Here is a 24722-nt window from a genome sequence, read left to right as displayed (position 1 = left end):
TTCTATATACGTGTGTTCAAGCTGATCCAAATGTTAATTGTGGCCAATGCAATGCCAGCATCTGTTTTCGAACCATGCCACATCTGTTTCTGTTATGGGAGAGCAAGACAAACTGCACCCCGCCTAGGATCTCTCTCCCGGATCCCTCCCCAAAACAAAGCAATTCTTCCTTCCAGCCGCTGGTTATTTCCAAAGGACTCCAAAGCCCATCATTTTAAGGCGGAGGAAAAAGCTTAAGGACCTCCCATTTCATTCTGGGCTGGGGAATTCTGGGAGTTGAAGTCTAAAGTGCTTAAAACTGCCAGGTTTGGGACGCAAAGTTGTAGATTGTGCTTTGATTTGATTTCAACCGACTGGCCTACATTCTAGAAAGACCCCATTTTTTTTAAAAAAGAAAGCATTTTATTTCGCATTGGTGCAAACAAGCAAGACACCCCCCCACTCTTCATTTGAGCTGCTTTCAGTTTGTTTAAATAAACCACGTTCGAAACCCATCCTCTCTTAGGACTGTGCTGGACAGTTCATCTAAAAATACTTGATTCTGTTGGGAAAAGTTGCCCAAAGACAGATTTATCAATTACAACTCTTAAGCAGGTAGGTAGCTGGCTAGCTTGGCTACGTTCTTGGGGAGCCATCTGTTGTTTTCGAATGATTTTATCAGAAGGGGGGGGGAGTGACCAACCGCAAGGCCAAAGACGCACCATCTGACCCCCCCACCCCTATGTCAAGTTTGCAAGCGGCTGCCCCACCAAGTTGGGTTGAAACCTAAGTTTAGCTTTGCTTAAATCCCCTTCAATGAAGCCCAAATTCATAGGAACTCCTCCTCAAGAGGAGTTTCTTTCATAGCATCTGCTGGGCACCCCAGGGGCATGTTACCATCTGTCTCTCGGCTCCTAGGAGCTCAGTCAGGCCCTGACTCTCTGCCAGACGAAGATGCTAAACGCTCTCTGCACATGGACATAGGCTCTCTGGCGCGTTCAGAGCAGGAAAACTGGGGGGGGGGGCAGAGGGTGCCCAATCCTTGCAGACAACCCGTCTAAGAGCAGAAGGGGCTCTTCGAACAAAGGAAAACAACCACCATTACCCAAGACTTCCCAACCCACGTCCTGGCATCCCTTTTAGAAAATATTTCCCTGCTGCTCTCCTGCTCTGAATTCTGCTCTGGATGTTTTGGAAGAAAGAAACTGCTGCCCTTCGCAAGTGCTTCCGAAGATGGCACCGCCAAAAACCAACCCCCGGGGCAGCTGGGGGCGACGTTTTTCATTTCCTGCCTGGCAAAGCTGCAAGAGACTTGGCTTTCGCAGGAACTCAGCCTAAACGGAGCCTCCTCGTGACTGGGCCTCCTCTGGCAGCCTTGGCGTCTCTGCTCTTAAGGCCCTTCCAGGCACTTGGTTTCATTGGATATTTGAGGGGTGGGGGGCGGCCTCCCCTCCCCAAACTTGCCACGTGTCAGTGAGGAGCAAAGGGAGGGGGGAGCTTTCCAAAGCAGCATCAGATGCTGCAGGTAGGAGTGAAAGGGGAGGGGGGGGGCGTTAGCAGGTGCATGAGAAGAGATGCCCTGCTGGACCACTCCCCCATTCACTGGGAGTCCAGGATGCTGGCTTTGCCCAGCTGGATGGAGGCCTCTGGGGTGGGGAGTGGAGGGGGGGGGCTTGCTCCAGATTGCCACAGCTTCCAGGAAGACAGAGTGAGTGTGTGCGTGTGCGTGTGACTTTCCAGATCCCTGTGGCTCCTGGATGCTCAGCCCCTCCGATGCCCAGGAAGGGGTCCAAGAGATGGGGGGGGGCGGAGGCACTGGGGGGAAGGAGGGATCCTAGGAAAGCTCGCGGGGAGGGGCGGGGGGGCCTTCCAACATGGGGGAGAGAGAGCTGGTGGGGTTGACAAAGAAGGGGAGGGGTCCTCGGGGCATCCGCGGCGCTGCCTCTCCCCTCCCTCCTTCTTGGGGGTGGGTGAGGAGAGGCGGGCAGGGCGCCCTGCAGCCCCCTCCCGTCCAGCCGCGGTCGAGGGCGCCTCTGGGCACGTCCAGAGCGCCTCTGGGTCTCCTCCTCCTCCCCGCCCGGTCCCGCCTCACCTGCGCCGGGGAGCTCCGCACCGCCTCGGAGACGCTGTGCCGCAGCTCGGCCGCCGTGCCCGGCTTGCTCAGCCGCTTGGTGAACTTGCGCACCTCCGCCGCGGCCATGGCCGGGTAGCCCGCGGGACAAAGGCAGAGCCGGGCGGGGCGCGGCGGGGCTGCTGCGGGCGGAGGGCTCCGAGCGCCCCCTGCCTGCCTGCCTCGCCCGGCCGGAGCTCCGCCGCTGCCCCGCGCGCAGAGAAAGCGCCCTACTCCGCCCCGCTTGGCGGCTGGGCTCCGCGGGGCGGGAACGATGGGCGTTGCAGTCCCCGCGGCAGGGCGGGGGTCCCGCGGGGAGGGAGGGGCGGAGAGGGGAAGGGGCGCCCGGCCAGGTGGGGCTCCGCTCCTCCCTCTCCCGCCGGGAGTCCCGCGCTCAGCTGCCTTTCAGGGTCCGGGCGACCCCTCCCCATTGCAGTTAGAGGCTCCACCTCCCCCCCGACGTCCCCACTCTTCCAAGGGGGGGGTCTCCAAGTGGAACAGCAGATTTCGGGGACGAGACGGGCGGCGGGAGCCCCAAAGGGGCCGCGGAAGAGACGACAGGGCAGGGGGCTGCAAGGCAGGAGACCCCCGCCCCTTCCCTGCTCCTGAAAGCCGGGACTCCCGCGAGGGTCTCCAGGGGCAAGTGGGGCGCCCCCCCAAAAAAGTCCGGCAGGTGCTTCTGTCCAGAGGCTGCAAGGGCAGGTGTGGCTCATTTTGGGACAGAGGGGTTGGGCATGCCTTCTGCTCAGGTTGGACCTGAGGTGATGCCTTTTGGAAAAACCTGAAAAAGACCCTCAGAAGTTGTGGGGGATGGAAAACACGGAACAAAATGGACCAACTTGGGGCCAAGCAGAAACCTTCATCCCGCTCTCTAGTGTGTGTGAGAGAGATTAAAAATAAATAAATACAAACACCAACATTTTTCTCAGTGTGACCCATTTTTAATAACACATCCTTTGTTTTCTTAAGCAGCTGCTACCCTCAACAACCTTTCTTGCAGGTTTCCCCCCCTCCCCCCTGCGGAAAAGGTTGCGTCATTGGTTGTTTTACAAATATTTACAAAGCCTTGGAAATTCAGTTTTAACTCTAAACAAGGATAACAAAAACAAAACTTAAAACTACAATATCTTTTTTTAAAAATATGTAAACAGTTTTTATTTTACATCGTTTGTAAAATACAAGAATTGTTCCTAATGCAGCTTTTAAGTTTCTTTAAAGTGAGCATACTATCCCCCTGTGCCTGGGATTAAGGAATGAGAAACTCTTTCGTAGAAATATTGTGCTCGTGTGTGCAAAAAAAGGGAACAGAACAAAATCGAGGGGCACAACAGTGAGAAGACCACAGAAGTCCACGTTATAAAACACCGAAACGAGGTTGCCGCTAATCCATCTGCGGGGTCAGGATTCGAAAAGAGGATCGATCTCACGGAACTTAAAAGGTTTGGCCAGAAATGCAGCTCGGTTACGGGAAATTAAAAAAATAGATCCGCTTTTTGCAGAGGGCGGGATTCCGGGGCAGGGAGGGCATTGACTTTGTGCAATTGCAAAGTATGGGGGGGGGGGGGCAGGAGGTTGTGGCGGCCACGGAATCAACTAAATTTTCACCTGTGCAAAACTGTTCCTGGGCGACCCCCGGAAGGAACATCTCTGCGCGCGAATGTCTCGCCGTACTTTTCGTGCAAGATTATTCCGTGTCCGGCGCATCGACATAGCAGCAGAATTATTTGGAAATCGCAAAGGCTGGGTTTTCTCGTTTTGAGAGAGGCTGCTGGGCCACTCTTCCCTTTCTAATCTAAAAAGCGGTGGGGAGTGGAGGGGGGGGCTTTAAGAGGAGGGGAAGAGAGGGAGAGAGAGGGGCTGCTTTTTCAGGAGCTCCAAGTGCATCAGCCTTAAACGAAGGAATTGAACGCTAAGCCAGCCTCCAGCGCAAGGTTATACGCTGCATCACCAAGCACACGATTCACACCCGGGTACCATGAAGGCCAGGATAGGGAGTTACCCGGCGGCTCTTCAAGAGAGATTTTTCTTCTTGTTGATAAAGACTTTGATGGCTCCGGTGAAATCGGCTGAGAGAAGCACCTCGGTGTGGTCTGCCTTCAAGGCGCCTTAAAAGACAGAAGGCAGAGTTTTAGAAAAGAGGGAGCAGAGGAGGGGAGGGGGACAGCTTGCAAAAGACCCTCGTTCGGTCCTCTAATTCTGCTCGGGATTAGAGACGAGGGACAGAAGAGGGGGGGGGGACAAGACCTAGGAGAGAGAGGGACACCCCCCCCCCACATCCACACATGATGCAAAACAAAAGCTGGGGGGGTGGGGTGGGGGGGTGTAGGTGTGGCCGGGTTTTCTATTTTCCTCCCTGGATTTTGGAGAAGCACGATGGTGAGATTTTTGTGTTGAATTTATATTTTACCGACAAAGAAATAAGGGCATCAATCTACTACAGATTGATTTCAAGTTGTTTAGCTCTCGCCAGCTAGCCCTACCCTTTCTGGGATTTGAACCCGGGCTACTCCCTTTATTTCATTGTTGGTAAAACATAAATTCAGCACAAAGAGAGTTTGCCGCAAAAGCGTCTGCCTGCAGAGGCTCCTGGATTGGGGCTGAAAGGCGAAAGCGGAACGCTCTGTCCCATAATTGGGTAGACCTGCTTGCCCTTTTCTTCTGGTTTCATCGGGGGGGGGGGGGCGGGGGCGGGGGGGAACCCCACTTATTTTGGTGAGATTTTCTTTCTCCCCACCACACACAATTAGCGGCCTTCAATCCCACCCATCATAAAATCCCCCTGGACCGAATTAGAGACAGGAGGCCCTGAGCTGTGCTAGTTCCCCTCCTTCCTTTGGCGTCAGTTCCAGTCGGCGTTGATGCGGGGTTTGGGGTTCAGGCTACTTTTTGGGGTGCCAGCGGACGTGGTCCTCTCCCCGACCTTATTTAACATCTCCGGCCCCAGTGGCTGGGAGGGGGAGGCGATCAGAAGCTGCAGGGGCTAAAAACAGTGGGGCTGCCTGGCCTTGTGGGTCCGTGTTTGTGGGAGCCACTTCAGGGAAAGCTTTGCTAACTGGGAAGTTGGGGGGAGCTGGAGGAGACCCTGAGCCAGAGAAGGACACTCTGGACACCCACCAGAAGGAATGGGGTCTGCAGCCTCTGAATCTTCGCTTTTGCTTTCTCCTGGGGGCTTCTCAGGTGTTTCGGAGGAGACCATCAGGCTGGGGTTCGGGGCGAAAATGGCGGAGGTGACCACAGCATTGTGCGCTAGAAAGAGAAGGAAGCCGGTGAGGAGCGTTCTCCGAGGGAAGACAGGAGGGGAGGGGAGAGAGAGAGAGAGAAAAAAAAAACCCAGAGAGAATGAGGGAGAGAGAGAGAGGGAGAGAATGAGAGAGAGAATGAGAGAGAGAGAGAGAGAGAGAGAGAGAGAATGAGAGAGAGAGAGAGGGAGAGAGAGAGAGAGAGAGAGAGAGAGAGAGAATGAGAGAGAGAATGAGAGAGAGAATGAGAGAGAGAATGAGAGAGAGAGAGAGAGAGAGAATGAGAGAGAGAATGAGAGAGAGAATGAGAGAGAGAGAGAGAGAGAGAGAGAGAGAGAGAGAGAGAGAGAGAGAGAGAGATGTGTTCTTTTTCTGTATGGGGATTTTATTCAGTACATCCTCTAAGAAAGCTTTTGACCTCGAGGGCAACTCAAGAGGTACTTTAAGTGGCTATTTAGCTTCTCCAGGAAATTCACACACATACAGAATAACACTGCAGCTCCTCTTTCTCCAAATACACCCCTCTCCACCCCTCCCCCTCCCACCAGCTGGTTCCACCTCTGGATTTTACAAGCCGAGGGTTGCCACCTGTTTCTTGAGGACAGGGATGGTCCAGCTGCCTCCAGCTGTCCTAGACCAATACCTAGGACACCTAAAACCCACCCTTCCCCAGAGCGCATTGGGGGGGGGGGGAGGAGGGGAGGGCACCTCTGCTTTACCTTTGACCCCCTCCCAGAAGTCATTGCGATCTCTCCTGACGGAGGAGAATTTGCTCAAGTCATGGTAGGTGCTCCAGATGTAGACGTACTTGTCTTCCGAGCCGCTCACGATGTAGGTGAAGTCGTGGCTGGGGAGGGAGGGAGGGAGAGAGGAGACCCTGTCAGAGTTTGTTGCAAAAATCAAATCCAGAAAGAACACACGGATAACTGATTCATTAACTCACTCGCACACACACACACACACACACACACACACACACACACAATACCAACGAGGAGAGAACAGTTTTATTCCTTTTAGGATTTTTGGCCTGCCACACTCTCTCTTATTTTCCTATACTGTTCCATTAGTGTAGTAATTGGGAGCGGGGAATAGAAAGGAGTAGAATTGTGGAAAGTGTTGTTGTCATTCTTTTCTAGAAGCCCAAGGTCATCTTTTGTCCCTTCACCTCTGCACCTGACCGGAACTAGCTGGGTGGAGATGCCAGCGTGGCCGTAGAAGATTGGACCATGTGGATGGATTTATGGGTGTGGGGAAAAGATCATGAACTTTCAACTGGGTGGAATCCCAGGAAGCTTTGAGATTTGGGATTCCACAGTTGGTTGCCAACATGCCTGCCTTATTAAATTGGAACTTTAAGGATAGCTCTGCCGTGGACTCTGATTTAATTCTGCATGATATTTGGAACGCTGACAACCGTTTTGTTCCAGTTCAGAGTTGCAGACAGACTAGTTTCAGTTTCAATTCTCAGCACAGCACTCAAGAGCTGCAGGGCTAAACCACAGCCAGGCTCCAATCTGTCTCAGCCTCCCATTGGCTGACCTTGTTACTAAGCCCTGTTCATTGGCTACCTTGTTCCCATGTCTCTGCCAGCTCATGAATATTCTGACAGGCCCCTTTCACTTCCAGATCACGTTCCGCCTGCCCAAGCCCCGCCTCAGGGGAAGCCCCGTCAAGGGGAGCCGGTCCCGAGCTCCGAATTTAGGACATGTTCATCCTGCCCTTCGGCCAGGAGCTCTGAACCTCCCTGCTCCCTTCCTCACCTGAAGCTGGCTTTGATCTGGCTGCTGCTGTTGACGTAGCCCTTGTACTTCATGGAAAGAGACAGGTCCCGCAGATCGTACAGCCTGATGCGCGAGTCGTTGGAGGTCACCAGGATCTATTGAGGCAAGGAGGCGTTTTCGTTCAAGGGCTGGCACCTTTTTGATCCAGACTGGCGGCAGATGCTGTCCTGGGCCAACCCCTGGGATTAGCTGTCAATTCTGCTCGCTTGCTTCGCACCGCATCTTTTGCCAGCCTGACGTTGGCAACGGTGGGAGAGGGGGAAGAGATTGGAATGAGGGGGATTCGGGGTGGGTTGGGTTTGGAGCAGAGCCGGCCCCGACTGTGAGGAGCACCAATTGAGCACGAGGTCAGGCCAAGGCATGCGGACGGAGATGGGAAAGGCGCGAAGGCAGGGTCCTTTTTCCAAAACAACCAGAGGACTTTTCATTGGGCATTGACTGACAGCGTGGAGGATGAGGTGACCAGGGGAAAAGAGGGGAAGTTTATTGCATCGTTTTCATGCCAAGCCAACAGATTCTACCTGCTCTGCTCTGTAACTGCTTTGTTCTCCATATACTCTTTTACAATACAATAGCAGAGTTGGAAGGGACCTTGGAGGTCTTCTAGTCCAACCCCCTGCCTAGGCAGGAAACCCTATACTGTTTCAGGCAAATGGCTATCCAACATCTTCTTAAAGACTTCCAGTGTTGGGGCATTCACAACTTCTGGAGGCAACTTCTGTTCCACTGATTAATTGTTCTAACTGTCAGGAAGTTTCTCCTCGGTTCTAAGTTGCTTCTTTCCTTGATTAGTTTCCACCTATTGCTTCTTGTCCTGCCCTCAGGTGCTTTGGAGAATAGCTTGACTCCCTCTTCTTTGTGGCAACCCCTCTTGGAGGAGGAGGGAGGGGGAATGAACCAGGAACCTTTCTTGGCTAATTCAGTAAGCGGGATGGACATTAGCTTGCAGACAAAAACAAGCCAGAAGCCTTCAGACTGACCTGTGTTTTAAACGTTGTAATATCTCTCCTCAGACTGATGGCCCCAATTCCTTTGGAAAGTCACGGGCTTTGGAAGGCTTGGTGACTCCCGCTTGTGACGGTGGGCGTATGAGCTGAAACCACCTGGGCATGTCAATCCCCTCCCACAGGTCGCACCCTGAGACTCAGCCTAGCCTGTCGCTACCTTGTTTTCACCCGGCAGGGGCTCGATCCCCGTGATCTTCCTCCCCACTCGATTCCGTCCTCTGGTCGACCTGACGTGGATTTGAGTGTGATACTTGAGATGCTAAAGAGAAACACGGGAGAAGAAGGGAGAAAAAGAAGATTCAGGAAAGGACCATGGCCATGGAGACGGAGGGGGCCCCTGCGGAGATCTCAAGGGGAAAGCCAGGGGGTCAGCAGGGGCTGAAAGCTGGGGTCCCAGGGGGCTCACCTCTGTGTCGTAGAAGATACACCGCCCGTCGTAGGTGCCAATCACGGCGTATTTGCCATTCTGGCAAAAGTTTGCCGCGGTGATCAGCTTGGTCTGTCCGTCCACCTCGTTCCAAAGGGCCACTTTTTTGTCAGGGATGTTCCAGAGCCGAAGCTTCCCGTCCAGCGAGCCGCTTAAGAAGTATCTGTCATCCTAAAAAAAAAAAAAAAAGAGGTGGGGGGGGGGGGCAGAAGAGCCCTTGTCAGGCCTGCAGCTTTCTTTTGGATCTCTAGCCTGCCACACTTTCTACTATTCTGCTATGCCTTTTCTATAGTGGGAAAACGGGAGGGGGGATTACACGGAGTTAGATTATATGTAGCCATAACAACATTCTTTCTAGAAAGCCAAGGTCATCCTTTGTCTTTGCACCTCTGCACCTGACCGGAACTGGATGGGTGGAAGCTGCCAGCATGACAGTAGGAGATTGGACCATGGGATGGACTTGTGTGTATAAGATCTTGAACTTTCAACTGGGTGGGGGAAACCGGGAAGCTTTCAGATTCGAGTTTTCCCAGATGTGCCAACATGGCTCTCTTCATTAATTGGAACTTTGAGGAATCCTTTGCCTCGGACTCGGATTTACTTTTGGATGCTACTTGGAACCCTGACCCCTTTTCAACTCAGAACCCGGGATATCGACCAGGGAGAGGCATCTTGGCAGCTGCCGGAGGACAATCCGGGGCCCAAGACGGTGCCCGGGGTGTCCTTCCTCCACATTTGGGAATGCTGGATCTCTCCCCTTCCCTCTCAGGGTGTACAAGCACCTGCTTTCCGTGCAAAGTGGGTTGAAAATGTATCATAAAATTAAAGAAAGGGGGGGGGGAGGCGCCACTGACCCTGGGATGGAAGGCGATCGCAGTGACAAAGTCGATGTGCTGGAAGCAGCAGAGGCATTCCCGCCGGGATATGTGCCAGAGCCGGACAGTCTTATCCATGGACGAGGAGAGCAGGAAGTAATTCTGCGGAACAGGAAGCAGGCAGAGGGGTTGATTTCTGGGGTGCCCAAACTACAGGAGGACCTTATTTATGTATCTATCAAACTCCTCCCTCACAGGAGGAAGAGGAAAATGGGCAACCACAACAAGAGGAAAGGAAGAGAGGAAGAGGAGAGGAGGAGAGGGAAGGACAGGGAAAGAAGAAAGAGGAAAGGAGAGGAAGACTGGGAGGGATAGGGAGAAGGAGGAGAGGCTATGAAGGGGGAAAGAGGAGTAGGGGAGAGGAAGGGGAAGAAGGAAAGGGAAAGGAGAAGAGGAAAGAAGAAAGGAGAGAAGGGAGGGAGGGAGAAAAGGAAAGAAAATATAGGGTAGCAATGGTAAGCAAAGCAATCTCGATTGCATATCTTAATTTTGTATATGGAAAAATGAATGGTTAAAAGGGTTAAAATATAATAATTATGAGACTGCATACCTGTAAATGTATGTATGAGACTAAAAATGAAAAAAACTTTTTATTTTTTTAAAAAAACCCTTCTCCCTCACAGGAGTGGAGGATGGGCCCCTGAATGCTTGTGGCCCCAGCCAAAGAAACGCAGGAGCGAAATAAGATTTCATCTGCGCTAATAAGCAATGGGTGGAAACTAATCAAGGAGAGAAGCAACTTACAACTGAGGAGAAACTTCCTGACAGTGAGAACAATTAATCAGTGGAACAGAAGTTGCCTCCAGAAGTTGTGAATGCCCCAACACTGGAAGTCTTTAAGAAGATGTTGGATAGCCATTTGTCTGAAATGGTATAGGATTTCCTGCCTAGGCAGGGGGTTGGACTAGAAGACCTCCAAGGTCCCTTCCAACTCTGCTATTCTATTGTATAATAACGGGAGACAGATAACTGAGAAAGGGAAGATCCCAATCTGGTTTTGGAATCCCCCCCAAATGAATCAGGGTTGGAAGGAAAACCACAGTGGGACATTTTTGACCTCTCCTCCCCCTCTTCTTTGGCAAAAAGGGAGGGAGCCCGGTCAGGATTTTAGAGCTCTTTTGCTGGTTTTCTTCAGGAAGGAGCAGAAGCGCGGTTTCCCCCCCGCCCCCCACCCCCCAGCACTCCGCCAGATCACAACTGCTTTAAAACTTAAACAGCCGGAGGAAATGGGATCCCTTACTTTCGACCAGGACAAATCCAGGAGATCCGCCGTGTGTCCTTTGTATTTGCAGAACGGCCGCTGCCGAAACGGTGTGCTCTTGTCGTCGGGCTCTTCGTCGGTCCCACTGCACACCTGGAAAGCAGGTTTCAAAGGATGACAGGAAGCCCTCCCACCTCCTCTTCCTGGATGCAAGCAGGGAGAGCAGCCTACTCCCCCCCACCCACCCCATCCCAATTCCTGGTTGTTCCCACCAAGGAAAACTGATTTACAACTAGGAGGAGGAAAAGTGGCGGTGGATATTTTGAAGCCATTCCTCTCTCTGTTTTCTCAGTCCTTGGCCGCTTTAAGAGGGGTGGGCTTCAACTCCTAGAACTCCCCAGCCAGCATAGGCAAGCTGACCCCCCTCCTGCTGGCTACCGTGGGGGCTGCAAAGAGCTCTTTCGAGCATGCAGGAGAAACACTGAAGGATAGGAAACTCCAGGGAGCCACCCGACTCACCCCCATATCGTTATCCGACTTGGCCGAGTTCAAACTTTCTTGGGACGGGGAGGGGGAGACGCGGCCTGGAAGGCAAGACAGGAGACCAGCTGAAAAGGGCTCCTCGGAAGGACCACCCCCCGCTCCCTGCTCCAGGTGAGCTCGGCTGCCCCGCTGCCCAAGCAGAAGAGGGCGGCACCTTCCGAGTTGTACTTCATCCTCATGTTGTTGAAATAATCAAACGCCGTCTTCAGCACCCAGATGCGCACGAGATTGTCCTGGCCCGCAGAGGCCAGCAGCCGGCCGCAGTGCGAAAACTTCATGGTCCAGACGGCCCCCTGTCCGAAAAGGCAAACTTGGGTTTAAGGAGACCCTGCGCTCAAAGGATGGAACACGCGCACAGCCCCTCTGGCCAGACCACCGGGGGAGGTGGTGGCGCAGCTCACCATGTGCTCCCCGCTGAGATCCTGCACGACTTTCACTTGCTCGAAGTCGTACGGCCCCTTGAAGCCGTGGGCGGCTTTGAATTTCACCGGCCGGGTGTACGGCATGCCCTCGTCATCGCTGGACGACGGGTCGTCTTGATCCGTGTGGAAGACTGAGAAAAAAAAAAGAGAGAGAGAGAGAGAGAGAGAGAGAGAGAGAGAGAGAGAGAGAGAGAGAGGTGAGGATACGCCTTCTCTTTGACATATTTATGTATCAAATGATTGTATTTTATCCTATACTGCATTTTTCGGAGTATAAGATGCACCAAGATTTTGAAGAGGCGAATTAAAAAAAAAAGTTTTTGCACTCAGCAGACCTTCCAAAAACGGCCCGTTTTTTGTCAAAAAAATGGCATGCACAACCTTTAGGAGGCTTATAGAGTGCTCCTGAGGGCTGGGGGGGGGGGGGGAATGAGAAAAAGCAGCCCATTTTTTGCTCATTTCTGTCCTCCCCAGCCCCCAGGAGCACTCTATAAGCCTCCTAAAGGCTCTGCACGGCCATTTTTGCAAAGGGGGGGGGGGGTTCAGGAGGCCAAAAATGCTTCTATTCAGTGTATAAGACGCACCCAGATTGTCACCCTCTTTTTTGGTTGAAAAAGGTGCGTCCTATACTCCGAAAAATACGGTAACTATTGCATTTTTACCCTGTTCTTGTTTTAAATTGTTTGCCTAGAACTTTTATCGGTAATTCATGTTTGAACCTTGTATGTTGTGTCCTAAAGGCTAATCAGTAAATGAACGTGGCCCTCTCATAATGTCGCTGGCAAGAATGAAAACCCAAACCCCAGAATTCCTCAATCATTCTGCCTTTAAACAGCACCTTTGGATGCAAAGAAATGGCGAGGCGGGCATGGAAGCTGTTCTGTGCCAAGGGGGGGGGGGGGGGGGGCTTTTCCTTGCTTTGACTTCCATTTTGACCCAGGAATGCCAAGGGTAAAACACCGGGAGATGTGGGAGTGGGAGGTTGGCTTGCAAAACCAGCGGTGGGCCCTTCTGGCAAGGTTTGAGTCATTCCTACAGACTTTGGGTAAGATGGTCTCCTCTGCGCAGCCACCGGAAGGGGTGGGGTCCTTATCGAACAAAGGCAGCGGAGCTCATAAATTCAGCCCCCCCCCTTTAGGATTCAGGAGATGCTCCCCCTCCCTCCACCCCTGATTCCCTGCCTCACCCACCTTCGTCTCGGACGCTCTTTACTTTGTTGACGGCCCGTTCTCCGTACTCTTCGGCCAGATGCCGAGCCCTCTTGACTGATTTGCCCAGGAACTTCTTCAGCTGCGTCCTTCGAAAGACCGAGAAAAGAAAAACTTCCTTGGCCGGGTGTTTTGGTCGGCCAAGATCTCCGACAGCTACGCTCCTTTCGGAGGCCCCCGTGCAACGTTCCCCACGCCACCCACGCCTCTTCAGCCTGTTTAATGGAAGGGCTTGTGGGGCAAAGCTACATCTGGAGGGATTCAGACCGAAAACCTTGAAGCCCGACTTCTCTGCCATGGGACTAGTCCGTGATTGCTTTGGAAGCTCAAGGCGGGGTTTGGGGAGAAGTCTGGCTGGTAGCCTTGCGTCCCTGAGAAAATTGGGGGGACTGTTCTGACGTAGGCTGTGAATTCTGCTCAGTCACCTCCAGCAAAGTCTTTCAAGGGAGGATTTACGGTCACAGACCTTATCTGGCTTGGAGAGCTGCCAGGCTGATACCTGCAGAACTTGGCAAGGAGTCTCGGAGAGTCACGAACCAATTAAGCGAATTAATGGTCTCCTGCAAACTCCACTCCCCTTTCGCTCCTCTTTTACTTCCTCTGGGAGGGGCCATTCATTGTCCACCTGTGGCCTTACTCCCAAGTCGACCCCTGTTCTTTAGCTGTTCCCTTCGTCTGGCAATTCTGCACATGCGCACACTGGGAACAGGCTCCAGCTCTTCCTCTGCCCCACCGATATCTGACTCCGAAGGCAGCTGAATATTGGCATACGGCCCTGGCCCCCTCTCTGCCTCTGACACAGAGCCTTCCTCAGAGCCTTCCCCAGACTCCAGGACTGGCCCAGGTTCCTCCCCAACCTCCTCACTGTCCGAATCTGCTACAAGCTCTGCTGGCCTCTGGGAGGCCACAACAGGGACCTTCCAGAAATCTCCGAGAAAGAGGACAGAAATGGGAGGAGCAAAAAACATCCCTGAAAACGGGTGTCCTGGTTTGCAGGCTGAAGCCCTTTCGGTCAATCCTGATTTCCCCCCAAACCCCACTAATAAAAAGGACAGAGCAGACACCCCTCCCCACCTTTCACCCAAAGAGCCTCACGTTTTTTGTTTCAAGCGGCCCCCGTCGGTGTCGCTCTGCTGCAGCTGCATTTTGTCTTCATCGTCCGACTGTGCGCCGTCGTTACTGTGCAAGGCAACCGGGAAAGGGTGGGGGGGAAGGTTCAGTGTTAGATAAACGAGGACCCAAAATCTTTGGGGCATCGAAGAGGAAGAGTGCCCTGTGGTGTGCCAGGCTCACCCTTCGGAGGCACCGAAGGAGGCCACTGCTGACCTTCAGCCCTTCTTGGCTGCGGCGAGCAGTACCAGGAGCCCCGAAGAGCTGTGGCTTTGTGGCTCATGCGCCTCCTTGCAGCCGCATTCGTGCTTGGGGGCAGCTGCTGAGAGGCGCAAGCAAGAGAAATGGGCAGTGGGCATCCCCGCTCTGGCTCTGTACCTGACGTATTCCTTCGTCCGCCGCATGATATGCAGCGTCAGGGGGTTGATGCCCGTGGGCAGCTTTTCCTCCGCCAGGCTCAGGGGTATCTCCTCGCCCGTGTCCAGGTTCTTGATCATGACGCTGGCCAGGATTTCCTACAGGGAAGGGCAGGAGAGACAGCGGTGAGCTTCATCTTTTTGGATTCTTCCACGGTGGCAGTCGAGGGATAGAGATGTGTTCTGACCCAGTCTTCCTTAACGAGCAAGAAGCAGACTCTTGGTCCTGGCAAAACCTCTTTTATTGACACGACTGTGAATTCCTTTCATTCACAGTCAGTAAGGCTTGGCAAACAGTCTTTCAGAGGAATATTTATCCACACGAACCTTATCTCGCTCGGAGAGTTGCCAGATAACTATTTCCCAAATGCAGGGTAAGGCAAAACTTGGCACAGAGTCCCTTATAGTCACAAACAGAACTTTCCACTCTTGAAACGACTAAAGGAACAAATTGTTTCCTTCAAAAGCCCCCTCCCCATTCACTCCTCTTTTGTTTCCTATGGGAGGGCCAATCACCTCTGAGGTGTGGCTTTATTCCCAAGTCGACCCTCTTTCTTAGTTGTTCATGTCTCCTGGCAGCTCTGTGCGTGCTCACACTGGGAACAGGCTCCAGCTGTTCTTCTGCCTCACTGCTGTTTAACTCCTTCTCTGCCTCCGACGCAGAGCCCTCATCTGAGCTCTCCTCAAACCCCAGGACTGGCCCCTGTTCCTCCCCAACCTCCTCACTGTCTGATTCTACTGCCAGCTCCACTGGCCGCCGGCAGTCCACAACAAGATGGATTTGGGTCAAGATGCATTGAAGGGGCAAACCGGAGTGGCCACCAGTCCTTTGCAGGGGAAGGGCCCTTTCTTCTGCGACCACAAAGAGCTGCTCCCTTTTGCCTAGAGGGGCTCCCAGCTGCTCGGATGGCAAACCTCCCAATGGAAAACAGCTCTGCAGGAAGCATGGCTGGGAAGAGCCCCCTCCTGCCCCCCCCCCGAAGCCCACCACCAGCCAGGACTGATCCGCAAAGGCAACATGGCCCAGGGCCACCAGGCCTACCTCGTCTGTGAGTTCTCGGCCCGAGTTCGATCTGGGTCTCTGAGGTCCAATCACTTCACTTAACACCACCTGACCGTCCGCCGATTTCCCGTTCTCCTGCAATGACAGGAGGCGCACGAAATGCAAATCAGAAAGAGGCGGGAGACCCCTCCCCCTCCCCACCTGTCCTGCGGTGCTGCGAAGAGGATGGGGACAAAGGCCAGACTAGAAAACTAGAAAAGGGGGGCTTCCCTTTTAAGGCTTGCAATATGGTGGCCTCCTATTTTTGCACCCCTCGCAGAGAGGCTGCAATTCTCCCCAGGCAGGGAAGTGAACACCCCTGACCAAATCCTTCCATGCTCCTCCATTCAGCCAGAACTGAAGAAGCTTCTCAAGATGCAAATTGCAGGTACGGATTAACAGAGTTGGAAGGGACCTTGTAGGTCATCTAGTCCAACCCCACACCCAAGCAGGAGACCCTACACCCTTTCTGAGAGATGGCAGTCGAGTCTCTTCTTGAAAGCCTCAAGGGATGAAGCTCCCCCCAACTTCCGAAGGCAACTTCTCTTCCACTGGTTGATTGTTCTCACTGTCAGGAAATTTCTCCTTATTTCCAAGTTGAATCTCTCCCTGTTCAGTTTCCATCCATTATTCCTACTCTGGCCTTCAAAGATGCTTTTGAAAATAGCTTGACCTCCTCCTCTCTGTGGCAGCCCCCCAAATATTGGAAGACTGCTCTCCTGCCTCCCCTGGTCCTTCTCTTCCCTAGACTAGCCAGGCCCAGTTCCTGCAAGCGTTCATCCTATGTTTTAGTCTCCAGTCCCCTCATCATCCTGGTTGCTCTTCTCTGCACTCTTTCTAGAGTCTCAACCACGTAAGGTCTGACCTCTGACTTGAGAGCGAGCATCTACAGGATTTGCAAGATAGTAAAAACATGACTCTAGATTAGGACCCTTGGAGGGGGGTAGGGGGAGATCGAACATGCTGGCATTGTCACCTCCCTGCCAATCAAATACAGCCTTCTCCAAATATTGGCTTCAGCGAGACTGTGGTCCGTTTTCTCCCTCTGGAATTCTGGCTTTGTACATGCACAGAATGTCTAATCTCTTCTAAGAGGCACCCCCCCCCCAGGCTTTTGGTGAGCCCCCCACCCCCCTTAAGCCCACTCTCCGAGGCTGAAGCACATCCTTTCCCCCCCCCCACCCCGACCGGTGTGCTCTGGCCAACCTCCGCTCGCCATTTTCTCACCTGAGCAGTGACCACTTTGTCGCCGCTGGTGGCGCTCGCCAGGTCGAGGGAAGGCTGAGAGTCTTTGGCCATGGCGTCCAGGGAGGCGTTGGGGGTCAGGAGGCTGCCCAGGGGAAAAGGCTCCCGAGGAACTGTGGAAGAAAGACAGGAGTTGAAAGGGGGGGGGGCGGCGGACCGACTGGGACCCCACAGGGAAGATTCGGCTAAGAAAATCAAAACTTGCCTTCCAGGCCGGGAATCTTGCCGGTCTCGATTTCTGAGTCGCTCTTTTTCTTCCTTGGTGGGGGGGCCGGCCGGGCAGGGGGTGGTGGCCTGGGGGGCGGGAAGGCCACAGGAGGTGGGGGCCTGGCCGGGCCAGACTTCTTCGTGCTGGCCACAATATCTGGCTCCATGGTTAGCTGCCGGGGGGGTTTGGCTGGAGGCGGCTCGTCAGTGGCCGAGGAGCCTTGGGGGAGTGGGGGATCGGAGGACGGGGCCTGGTCGAAGCCATCTGGCTGCCTCGGGTCGGCGGTCTGGTGGCCTTCGTCCTCCTCCTCCTCCTCTGCCGGGTCTCCTCCATCGGCTTTTTGCTCTCGGCTCTCGCTCGGGCTTCCTGCGGAGATGAACGTGTCTTCCCCTCTGGGGTGATCTGCTCCCTCTTTGCTGGAAGGCGGCGAGGCCTCCTGGGATGCCACGCCATTGGCCAGACCCTCGGGGGCTTCGCGGGGCCCTTGTGTTGTGGCTTCTTCGATGAAGAGTTTGGGAATGTGGGGGAGGAGATCCGCTCCGGAGATCCAAGGGTTTGCGTGAGATGAGGGGTTGGTCAGTTCCTTTTCGGGAGGGGCCAAGCGGTCATCCTCCAGCCGATTGGCTTTCTGGCTTTCTTCTATGATGTGGTCGATGATCTAAAGAGCAAATAAAGAGCAAATAAACTGCAGTCAGACCATCGAGTTCGCTTAATAATTACTGCAAAAAAAAATAATAATTAAAATTATGTTTTAATATTTTACAAAATTAAAAATAACAATAAGCCCCCAGGAGCACTCTATAAGCCTCCTAAAGGCTATGCATGCCCCTTTTTATTACCAGAAACGGACCCGTTTTTGGGAGGTCTGCAGAATGCTAAAACTTTTTTTTTAATTTGCCTCTTCAAAATCTTGGTGCTCCGAAAAATACGGTACATAAACCACTTCAATCTTGAGGATCAAGAGGTGGCAAAGGCGAAACAGAGCTTTCCCATCGGTTGCTTATGAGAAAAAGCCACCCGACAGCCCTTTTGCCGTCCGTTCACCGCCAATTTTAAGTCCTGCGGAACAAACCTTTTTGGGGTCGTCCCGCTTGATGTCCAGGTCTTTCCCTCCTTCATGCTCGTCCACCAGAGAACCTCCGTCCGGCTCCTGGAAAACAGGATCACAGGTAATCAGCCTGGCCATCAGAAGAGCTTGAATCCAGTGCCTGGGCTGGGCAGGGGACTGGCAGGGGCGAGTGGGCACTGTCGCCTCTGGCCAGACGGAAGGATAAGTTGGAGAAAACCGACCTTGATAAGGCTGATATCCTAGTGGCAGCTCAGTACCTTGGCCCCGGCTGCCTTTTCTCAGAAAGTTAAGAGCCGCCTCGTGCCCGGGATCCAAGGGCAGATAAGAACGGCGGCTCTAGGAACTTGCGTCAACTCTACTTCGCTTGCTTGCTATCGGCTGCCATAGAAACGGGGGAGGGAGGGGGCTTGAGTTATTTGGTATGGGAAACCTATGGTGCTGGAGGAGTTATCAGGAGGGAGTCTGGTTCTCACCATCTTCTGCGCATGCTGGTGGCCTGTATTTGGCCTTGGTCAAAGTCAACCGTCTCTGCATACCAACGGAATGAGGGTTTTGAAGATGTACCCCACACGACACCTTTGGGAGTTGCAGATTGGTCATTGGGTTGGGGTGATTTGGGGGGAGGGTGCTGGGTAAACGTTTGATATGTGCTTGTTCGCCGCCTTTTTGGCTCAGATCTGGCTTTTCTTTCGCTGCTATCTTTTCATAACCAGTCAAGGTATCTTTAATTCCACAAACAATGGAGCTGGGAGTTTTCTTTCTTGGTTATTGAAGGAGACACGCACGACGACGTGGCTCTTAATCTTGGCAGCTTTGCGTCAGGTGGACTTCAACTCCCAGAAGTCCCTAGTCAACACGCTCGGAATTCTGGGAGTTGAAGTCCGCTGGTCTTAGAGCTTGGCTACCTCGAAGGGACAGACAACCCCCTCCCCCAGCTCTTCTCACACACACCCCTGCCAGTCAGCAGGCCAGAGGGCCTGAATTATATGCTTTAAGAGAGGGAAGTCCAGGCAATTCCTTCCCGACCTGCTGCCCTGCCCTGTCTAGCTAGGAGGGTGATGCAGTTCTGAGGCCTTCAAAGGGAGAGGAAAGGCTGCCCACACGAGGCGGTGGCTGCTGCTGCATGGCACAAATATTGACACAAAGAGACACACCTTCAGCGTTGACGTCCCCGTGACTTTCGTTGGTGACCTAGTGGAGGAAAACAAAGACACGGGCCAGATAAGACCAGGAGGAGGAAACGCCCACCAGCCATTTAAGAACTAAGATTCCTGCTCTCGTTCTCTGGTTCAAGGGAAGTGGCTCCTGCTTGCTCAGCCCCTGTGGAAGATGACCTGCCCTCTGGGTTGACCACAAGCCCCCCATTCCTCGCTGGATTTTTTTCTCGGTAAGGGTTTCCACTGCAACCAGTTGAAGTGGCGGTTTTCCACTGGGCCAAATTTTAGTTGCTTCCTTCTTTACTCTCAAACACTGATCGGGGGAACAGAAGCCCCTGGCTTCCCCAAGCCCCATGCGGTGTCCATCCTCCCTTATTTCCCTGAAAATAAGACCTCCGTGGATAATATGCCCAATTGGACTTTTGCACACATGCGCTAAAATAAGCCATCCCCTGAAAATATTGCAACACAGCAGAAGCCATGAGGTGACCATGCTTGCCACCTCCTGCACCTCAAAAATAGCAAGACCTCCCTGAAAATAAGACCAAGGGCTTATTTCAGAGGGGTCAAAAGAAAATAAGACCCTGTCTTATTTTGGGGGGAAACACAGTAGCTGGCTGTCACCTCCCAGGCTCAAAGACACAGCCGGCCCCCGTTGCTTCCTTCACCTGTTGGGGATAGAACGGTGCGGCCTCCGAATGTACAATTTCTACCTTTCTCTGCGCTGCATCCATGAGGATGCGAGACCAGGACCGACTTCTGATTGCCCAATGATGCCGGACCCAAGAGTGACCAGGCCTAATGCCATCCCAGCCTCTGGCAAGAGGTGATGCGGACTAATGCAGTGTTCTGTTGAGGCACAGACCTCATCTTTGGCATGGATGGCCGTAAAAAGCTATTTCAGAGATTAGATTTCTCTCAGCCTCTTTGGCAAAAGCAGCGGTAGGCAATAAAGCAGCCATAAACCACCCTGATGGTTTATTTGTGCGCAAGGAGACGCAAGGGCTTTTCGCCTTCCTCCTTTTTTGGGGCGGGAAGCACAGCCAAGAGAGGGGAGTTTCTCTGAGCTACAAGGAGTAGCATGGCTACGGAAGGAGACCCAAGAAAGGCAGATAACCAAAGTGGGCCAGCCCTAAGAAAGGCAGACTTCCTTGTCATCCAACAAGGGAAAATCCCTTGGTCAGATTAATGCTTCAACTGGCTGAACCTGCAGAAGTTAGCCAAAGGGGACTCCTTCCAAAGACGGCAAGGAGCCACGCAAAATGCGCAATTGGAAAAGACACAACCTCGTTCTCTCTCTCTGCTCGGAAGGTTGGGCCACAGACAGACTTAATAAGTCATCTTCTGCGTTAGTGCATCGGAGTAGACTTAAACCAGAAGCCCTTAAGACTGAAACCATTATGCTGTAAAGGCTTGTCCGATGAGGAGCTTCTTTAGCAAAACAAGAGAGGCTTTTACAACACACACAGACGTCCAATCTGCCCACTGTTTTACGAAGCTCTGTTCAACCAAGAAACGATCTTGTAAAGCAATAACCAGAATACTAAAGCCGCATCCAACATGGCTTCCCTCTCTTGACGTTCTTCGCCTGCCCATTTCTGAATGTGGGAACATTCAGAAAGGGAATCTGCCTCGTTGACAGCATCCATTTTTATGGTCCAGAGAATCTGTTCCTCAGAGGCCGGCCAACTGTGAAAAAGGCAGACCGAGAGCTACATTTCTGAGTTACAACTGCAGAGGCAGTTTCCCTAAGAAATATACACCCAGCCACAGATTCCTTCCCCTGGAAAAAAAGTACGAGAATATATCTCAGGTGAAGATGGAGCCTCAAATGCACTCCATATATTGCACAAATGAACCCCATTCCTGCCCCATTTCCCCCAAAATAAGCCCTCCCCAATTGGGCTTTTGAACAAAAGCCCTAAAATAAGCCCTCCCTGAAAATATTGCAACGGAGCAGCAGCCATGAGGTGACCACGCTGTCTGCCTCCTGCACCTCAAAAATAATAAGCCCTCCCCAAAAATGAGGACAAGCGCTTATTTCGATGGTCAAAAGAAAATAAGATATGGTATGGAAGCTTAAGATGCCTTATAAAGTGACTGCCACATCACCAAAGCCTTAGCCCTCAAGCTCATGATATAATCCACAATTTTATCATTCAGAGTTATAAAGCCACGGAGCCATGTGTCATGCACGGGCCAGGCATTCATCCAAAGTGCATCCCACCTATCCCAATTAAACACTGAACTCTCTTCACAAGTGACCCGTAAACGTTTTTTGGCTACATTACCGTACACAAATCCAGCTTTAACAAAACAAGCCAAAGAGTTGAAACAGAGTGTTAAGCTGAAGCTACAAGTTATACACAATTCTATAAACACCCTCCAACATTTTACAAAACAGTGCCTTCAAGGAAAAAAAACAAAACCACCAAGCCTTTGAACCTCCTTCTCAAGACCGCACAAAAGATGGAAATGCTTTTTCGTGTCCCTTCCCCCCCCCACTTTGCACTGTAGGTTTTGACGAGAGAGGGGGGGAGGGAGGGAGGGAGGGAGGGAGGGAGATGTGGCCAGAAATGAGTGGAGCGACTTCCAGCAGGAAGACAATCAGCCACGAATCAGGTTGCAGGCCCCGAAGTCTAAGATAAGGGAAGTCTTGAGCAAAAGAACCAGCCAGAGCAAAATTGCTTGCAGTTTTCAGAAAGGTGCATTTAGCTGCTGGTCTAATTTGGTTTGAGAGAGGAAAAACGCTGACTTCAAATCTGGTTCATGAAAGCGAATGTGAATCACCCCCCCCCCCCCAGTCTCCTGCACCCTGGAACTGTTGAGGCTGAAAGCAACCGTTGTGTATGGAAGAGGCTTATTCAGCCCCGTGGGGCTTTCCTTTGGGCAGTCTGGTGATAGACAAGGGCCCGTCTTTGAGCTACCCACATGGGGCTTTCCTTTGGGCAAACGGCCCATCTCTGAGCTACTCATACCTACTCCCTCCACCACTCTTCTAGCGGCAGATAAAGACTAATTCATTCATCCAGATCAGGTCAACACCTTGCTCTGAACAGTTGATCAAAAGTAGCGGGCTGTTTTCCAATCGCCTGCAAGAACAACCTGACTTAACACAGGACAAATGAGTGAGTTTCTCAGGATTTGGTCATTTGCCATCCTTGGGAAAAATATATCTGGGTTGGAGAAAACATGAGTGTAACCAGGAAAAGGACAGAAAAAGAAGGGTTTGATGGGTCCCTGGCCGAGGGAAAGGACAGAGGGATTCTGGGCTCATGTCCAGAGAGGTGTAACATGCAAAAGCAGACAAAAAGGTGGGAGGGAAAAGGGAAGCAGAAATATAAGGATTTAAATAGGGGGTTTTGAGTGAAATGGAAGAAGAAATAGTCAGATCTCAACCTCAGCAACTTTAAGATGTGTGGACTTCAACTCCCAGAATGCCAGAGCAGCAACTTAAGACTTACGGCCTTCAACTACCAGAATTCCCCAGCCACCCAAGCTGGCTAGGGAATTCTGGGAGTTAAAAGTCCACGTCTCTTAGAACACAATCTGAAATTCCACCAATGAAAGTCCACACCTCTTAAAACTGGCTGCTCTGGAATCCTGGAAATTGTCCATAGATTTTAAAGTCCCTGAGGTTGAGAAATACCAAGTTAGAGAGTTGACACAGCCAAGGGAAGACGGATGGAAAGCGGGCAAGAGGGAAGCAGGACCATAAGAGACACGGGGCCGAGTTGGATGCAAGGATGGTGCCCTCCAGCTGGGCATCACAGGGCTGAGACCAAGAGGTGCCCAAGGCTGCAAAGGGAAGGCAGCTGCTGCAGAGGCGGAAAGTGGATCAGGCCTGCCACAGCCATCTTTCTGTTTCTCAGATTGCCACACAGTGTGGGAGGGAGGGAGGGGGAGGGAATCTGGAAAGCCAGACAACTGACCACCCCCGTGGGAACCAAGGTCATCTCAACAGGTGCTGGCCAGAGACTGAGGGGAGTTGCCGAGGAGATGCCAGGACACCTAATAGGACTGGGAGACCTGTGACCCACACAAGGGAGGGAGTTCTCTTTTCTTTTTAACTACATTGAAACCGTGGGAAATATTTGGAGCTGGTTTTATTTCCATTCGTACAGATAGGATGTGCTCAATAAAACCTGAGAAAGCCAAAAATCTTGAAGGGCTGGTTCCTTTTGTGGAGGGAGCTTTGGGGGGGGGGGGGGGGCTGCCAAGTTGGACCCCAAAGGAGAAACAGGGGGAGGGGGCAGAATATCAGTGCAAAAGCATTTCCCTCCCCCCTGCCCGTTTTGAGAGAGGCCAAGAAGAGGCGGCCAAGGGCAGCCACAGGCTGAGACCCCCTTGCCAGAGATGGGGGTGGTGTCAGATGGGGGTGGTACAAATGCGGAGGGTCAGATGGGTGTGCCAAAGATACGGGGGGGGGGGAGGACGAAGACAACACACATGGGGAATGCCAAAGATGGGGTGGGGGTGGCAAAGATGGGGGTGATATGGGGGGTGCCAAAGAGGTGGGGGGGAACATGGGAGGTTGTAAGGGGGGGTGCCAAAGATTGTGGGGTCAGATGGAGGCTGCAAAGATGGGGGGACATGGGGGATTCCAAAGATGGGAGTAGTGGTGAAGATGGGGGGTGTCAAAATGTGGGGCGGGGAATATGGGGGGACATGGGGGTGTGTGCCAAAATTGGGGGTATCAGATGGAGGGTGCAAAGATAGGGGGGAGACATACAATACAATACAATACAATAGTAGAGTTGGAAGGGACCTTGGAGGTCTTCTAGTCCAACCCCCTGCCTAGGCAGGAAACCCTATACCGTTTCAGACAAATAGCTATCCAACATAGGGGACGATATGGGGGGTGCCAAAATTATGGGGGGGGTATCAGATGGAGGGTGCAAAGACGGGGGGGCGCCCCCACTCTTTGGCCAGAGGGTCCCACGGGGGGAGGGGCTTGCATTGGGAAACCCAGGCAAGAAGCAAGAGAAAGGGGGCGGAAAGGGGGCCGGGGGGAGGCGGGGGGGGATTGGGGGCCAGGAAAGCGGCTCGACTCGACGCCAATCCCAGCCGAGGCTCCTGCAGGGCTGCGGTTCCGGATTCCGCCTTCCTCCTCCTCCTCCTCCTCCTGCCTGCCGGGGTTGAGAGCCGGGGGAGCTGCGGGTTGGGGGCGCCCGCTCTCCTCTGCCCCCCACCCCCGAGAGAAGCGCCGCCGGGACTTCCAGGCTCAGCCCCCCCACCCGCTGCCTCCTCCGGGCGGACTCACGCCGAAGGGCTCCCGCCGTGCTGGGCGACGTCCTCGGAGGCGTCGTAGAAGAGCTCCTCGGTATCCGAGTCCGACGCCATGGCGGCGCCGTCGGGGCAGCAGCTGCAGCGGACCGGCGGAGCGGGCTGGGCCGCGAGGAAGTCTCGCGAGAGCCGCCGGAGGAGGCGTGGCCGGAAGCAGCTGGGCAGGCGGAAGAAGGAAGCGCCCACCCACCCACTTCCGGTGGGCAGTACGAGTCCGGAAAATACAGCTTGCCGCTCTTGCCGGGCGGGAACTCGCTTGCCGTTAGGCGGGTGGCGGTGTGGGGGGGGATTTGGAAGCCCGATGTGAAGCTAAACAGACTTTAATGCATCTCAAGGGTATTAAAGAGCAAATTAAAGAATCTGAGCTCGAGTCTTGGCGGGCAAGAGGCTTTTC

General features: G+C 53.1%; 2 protein-coding genes across 2 annotated transcripts in view; both read right to left on the bottom strand.

Moving 5' to 3' along the window:
* The window catches only part of DOCK11 (dedicator of cytokinesis 11), a 64044-nt gene extending 61687 nt beyond the window's left edge, over positions 1-2357 (bottom strand). Inside the window, exon 1 of the mRNA XM_081963741.1 lies at positions 2072-2357. Within this exon, the coding sequence (XP_081819867.1) occupies positions 2072-2179 (108 nt within the window). The 5' untranslated portion in view covers positions 2180-2357. The remainder of the gene's footprint in view (positions 1-2071) is intronic.
* Positions 2358-3016: 659 nt separating this feature from the next.
* Positions 3017-24469, bottom strand: WDR44 (WD repeat domain 44). Its single transcript, XM_081964310.1, has 20 exons — positions 24306-24469; positions 19040-19076; positions 17889-17966; positions 16814-17474; positions 16591-16721; positions 15364-15459; positions 14284-14420; positions 13891-13974; positions 12778-12884; positions 11567-11718; positions 11320-11458; positions 11142-11206; positions 10662-10775; positions 9401-9523; positions 8526-8717; positions 8277-8378; positions 7092-7207; positions 6048-6175; positions 5204-5335; positions 3017-4194 (listed from the first exon to the last, which is right to left on the bottom strand). Exons 1-20 carry the CDS (start codon positions 24383-24385, stop codon positions 4100-4102), a joined length of 2769 nt encoding a protein of 922 aa, XP_081820436.1. The 5' UTR covers positions 24386-24469; the 3' UTR covers positions 3017-4099.
* Between the last annotated feature and the right edge of the window lie 253 nt (positions 24470-24722).

Source organism: Natrix helvetica, assembly GCF_964273705.1.
Source record: "Natrix helvetica genome assembly, chromosome: 11".
Classification (NCBI taxonomy): Eukaryota; Metazoa; Chordata; class Lepidosauria; order Squamata; family Natricidae; genus Natrix; species Natrix helvetica.
The sequence above is the reverse complement of the archived record's forward strand: the minus strand, read 5'-3'. Positions and strand labels throughout refer to the sequence as shown.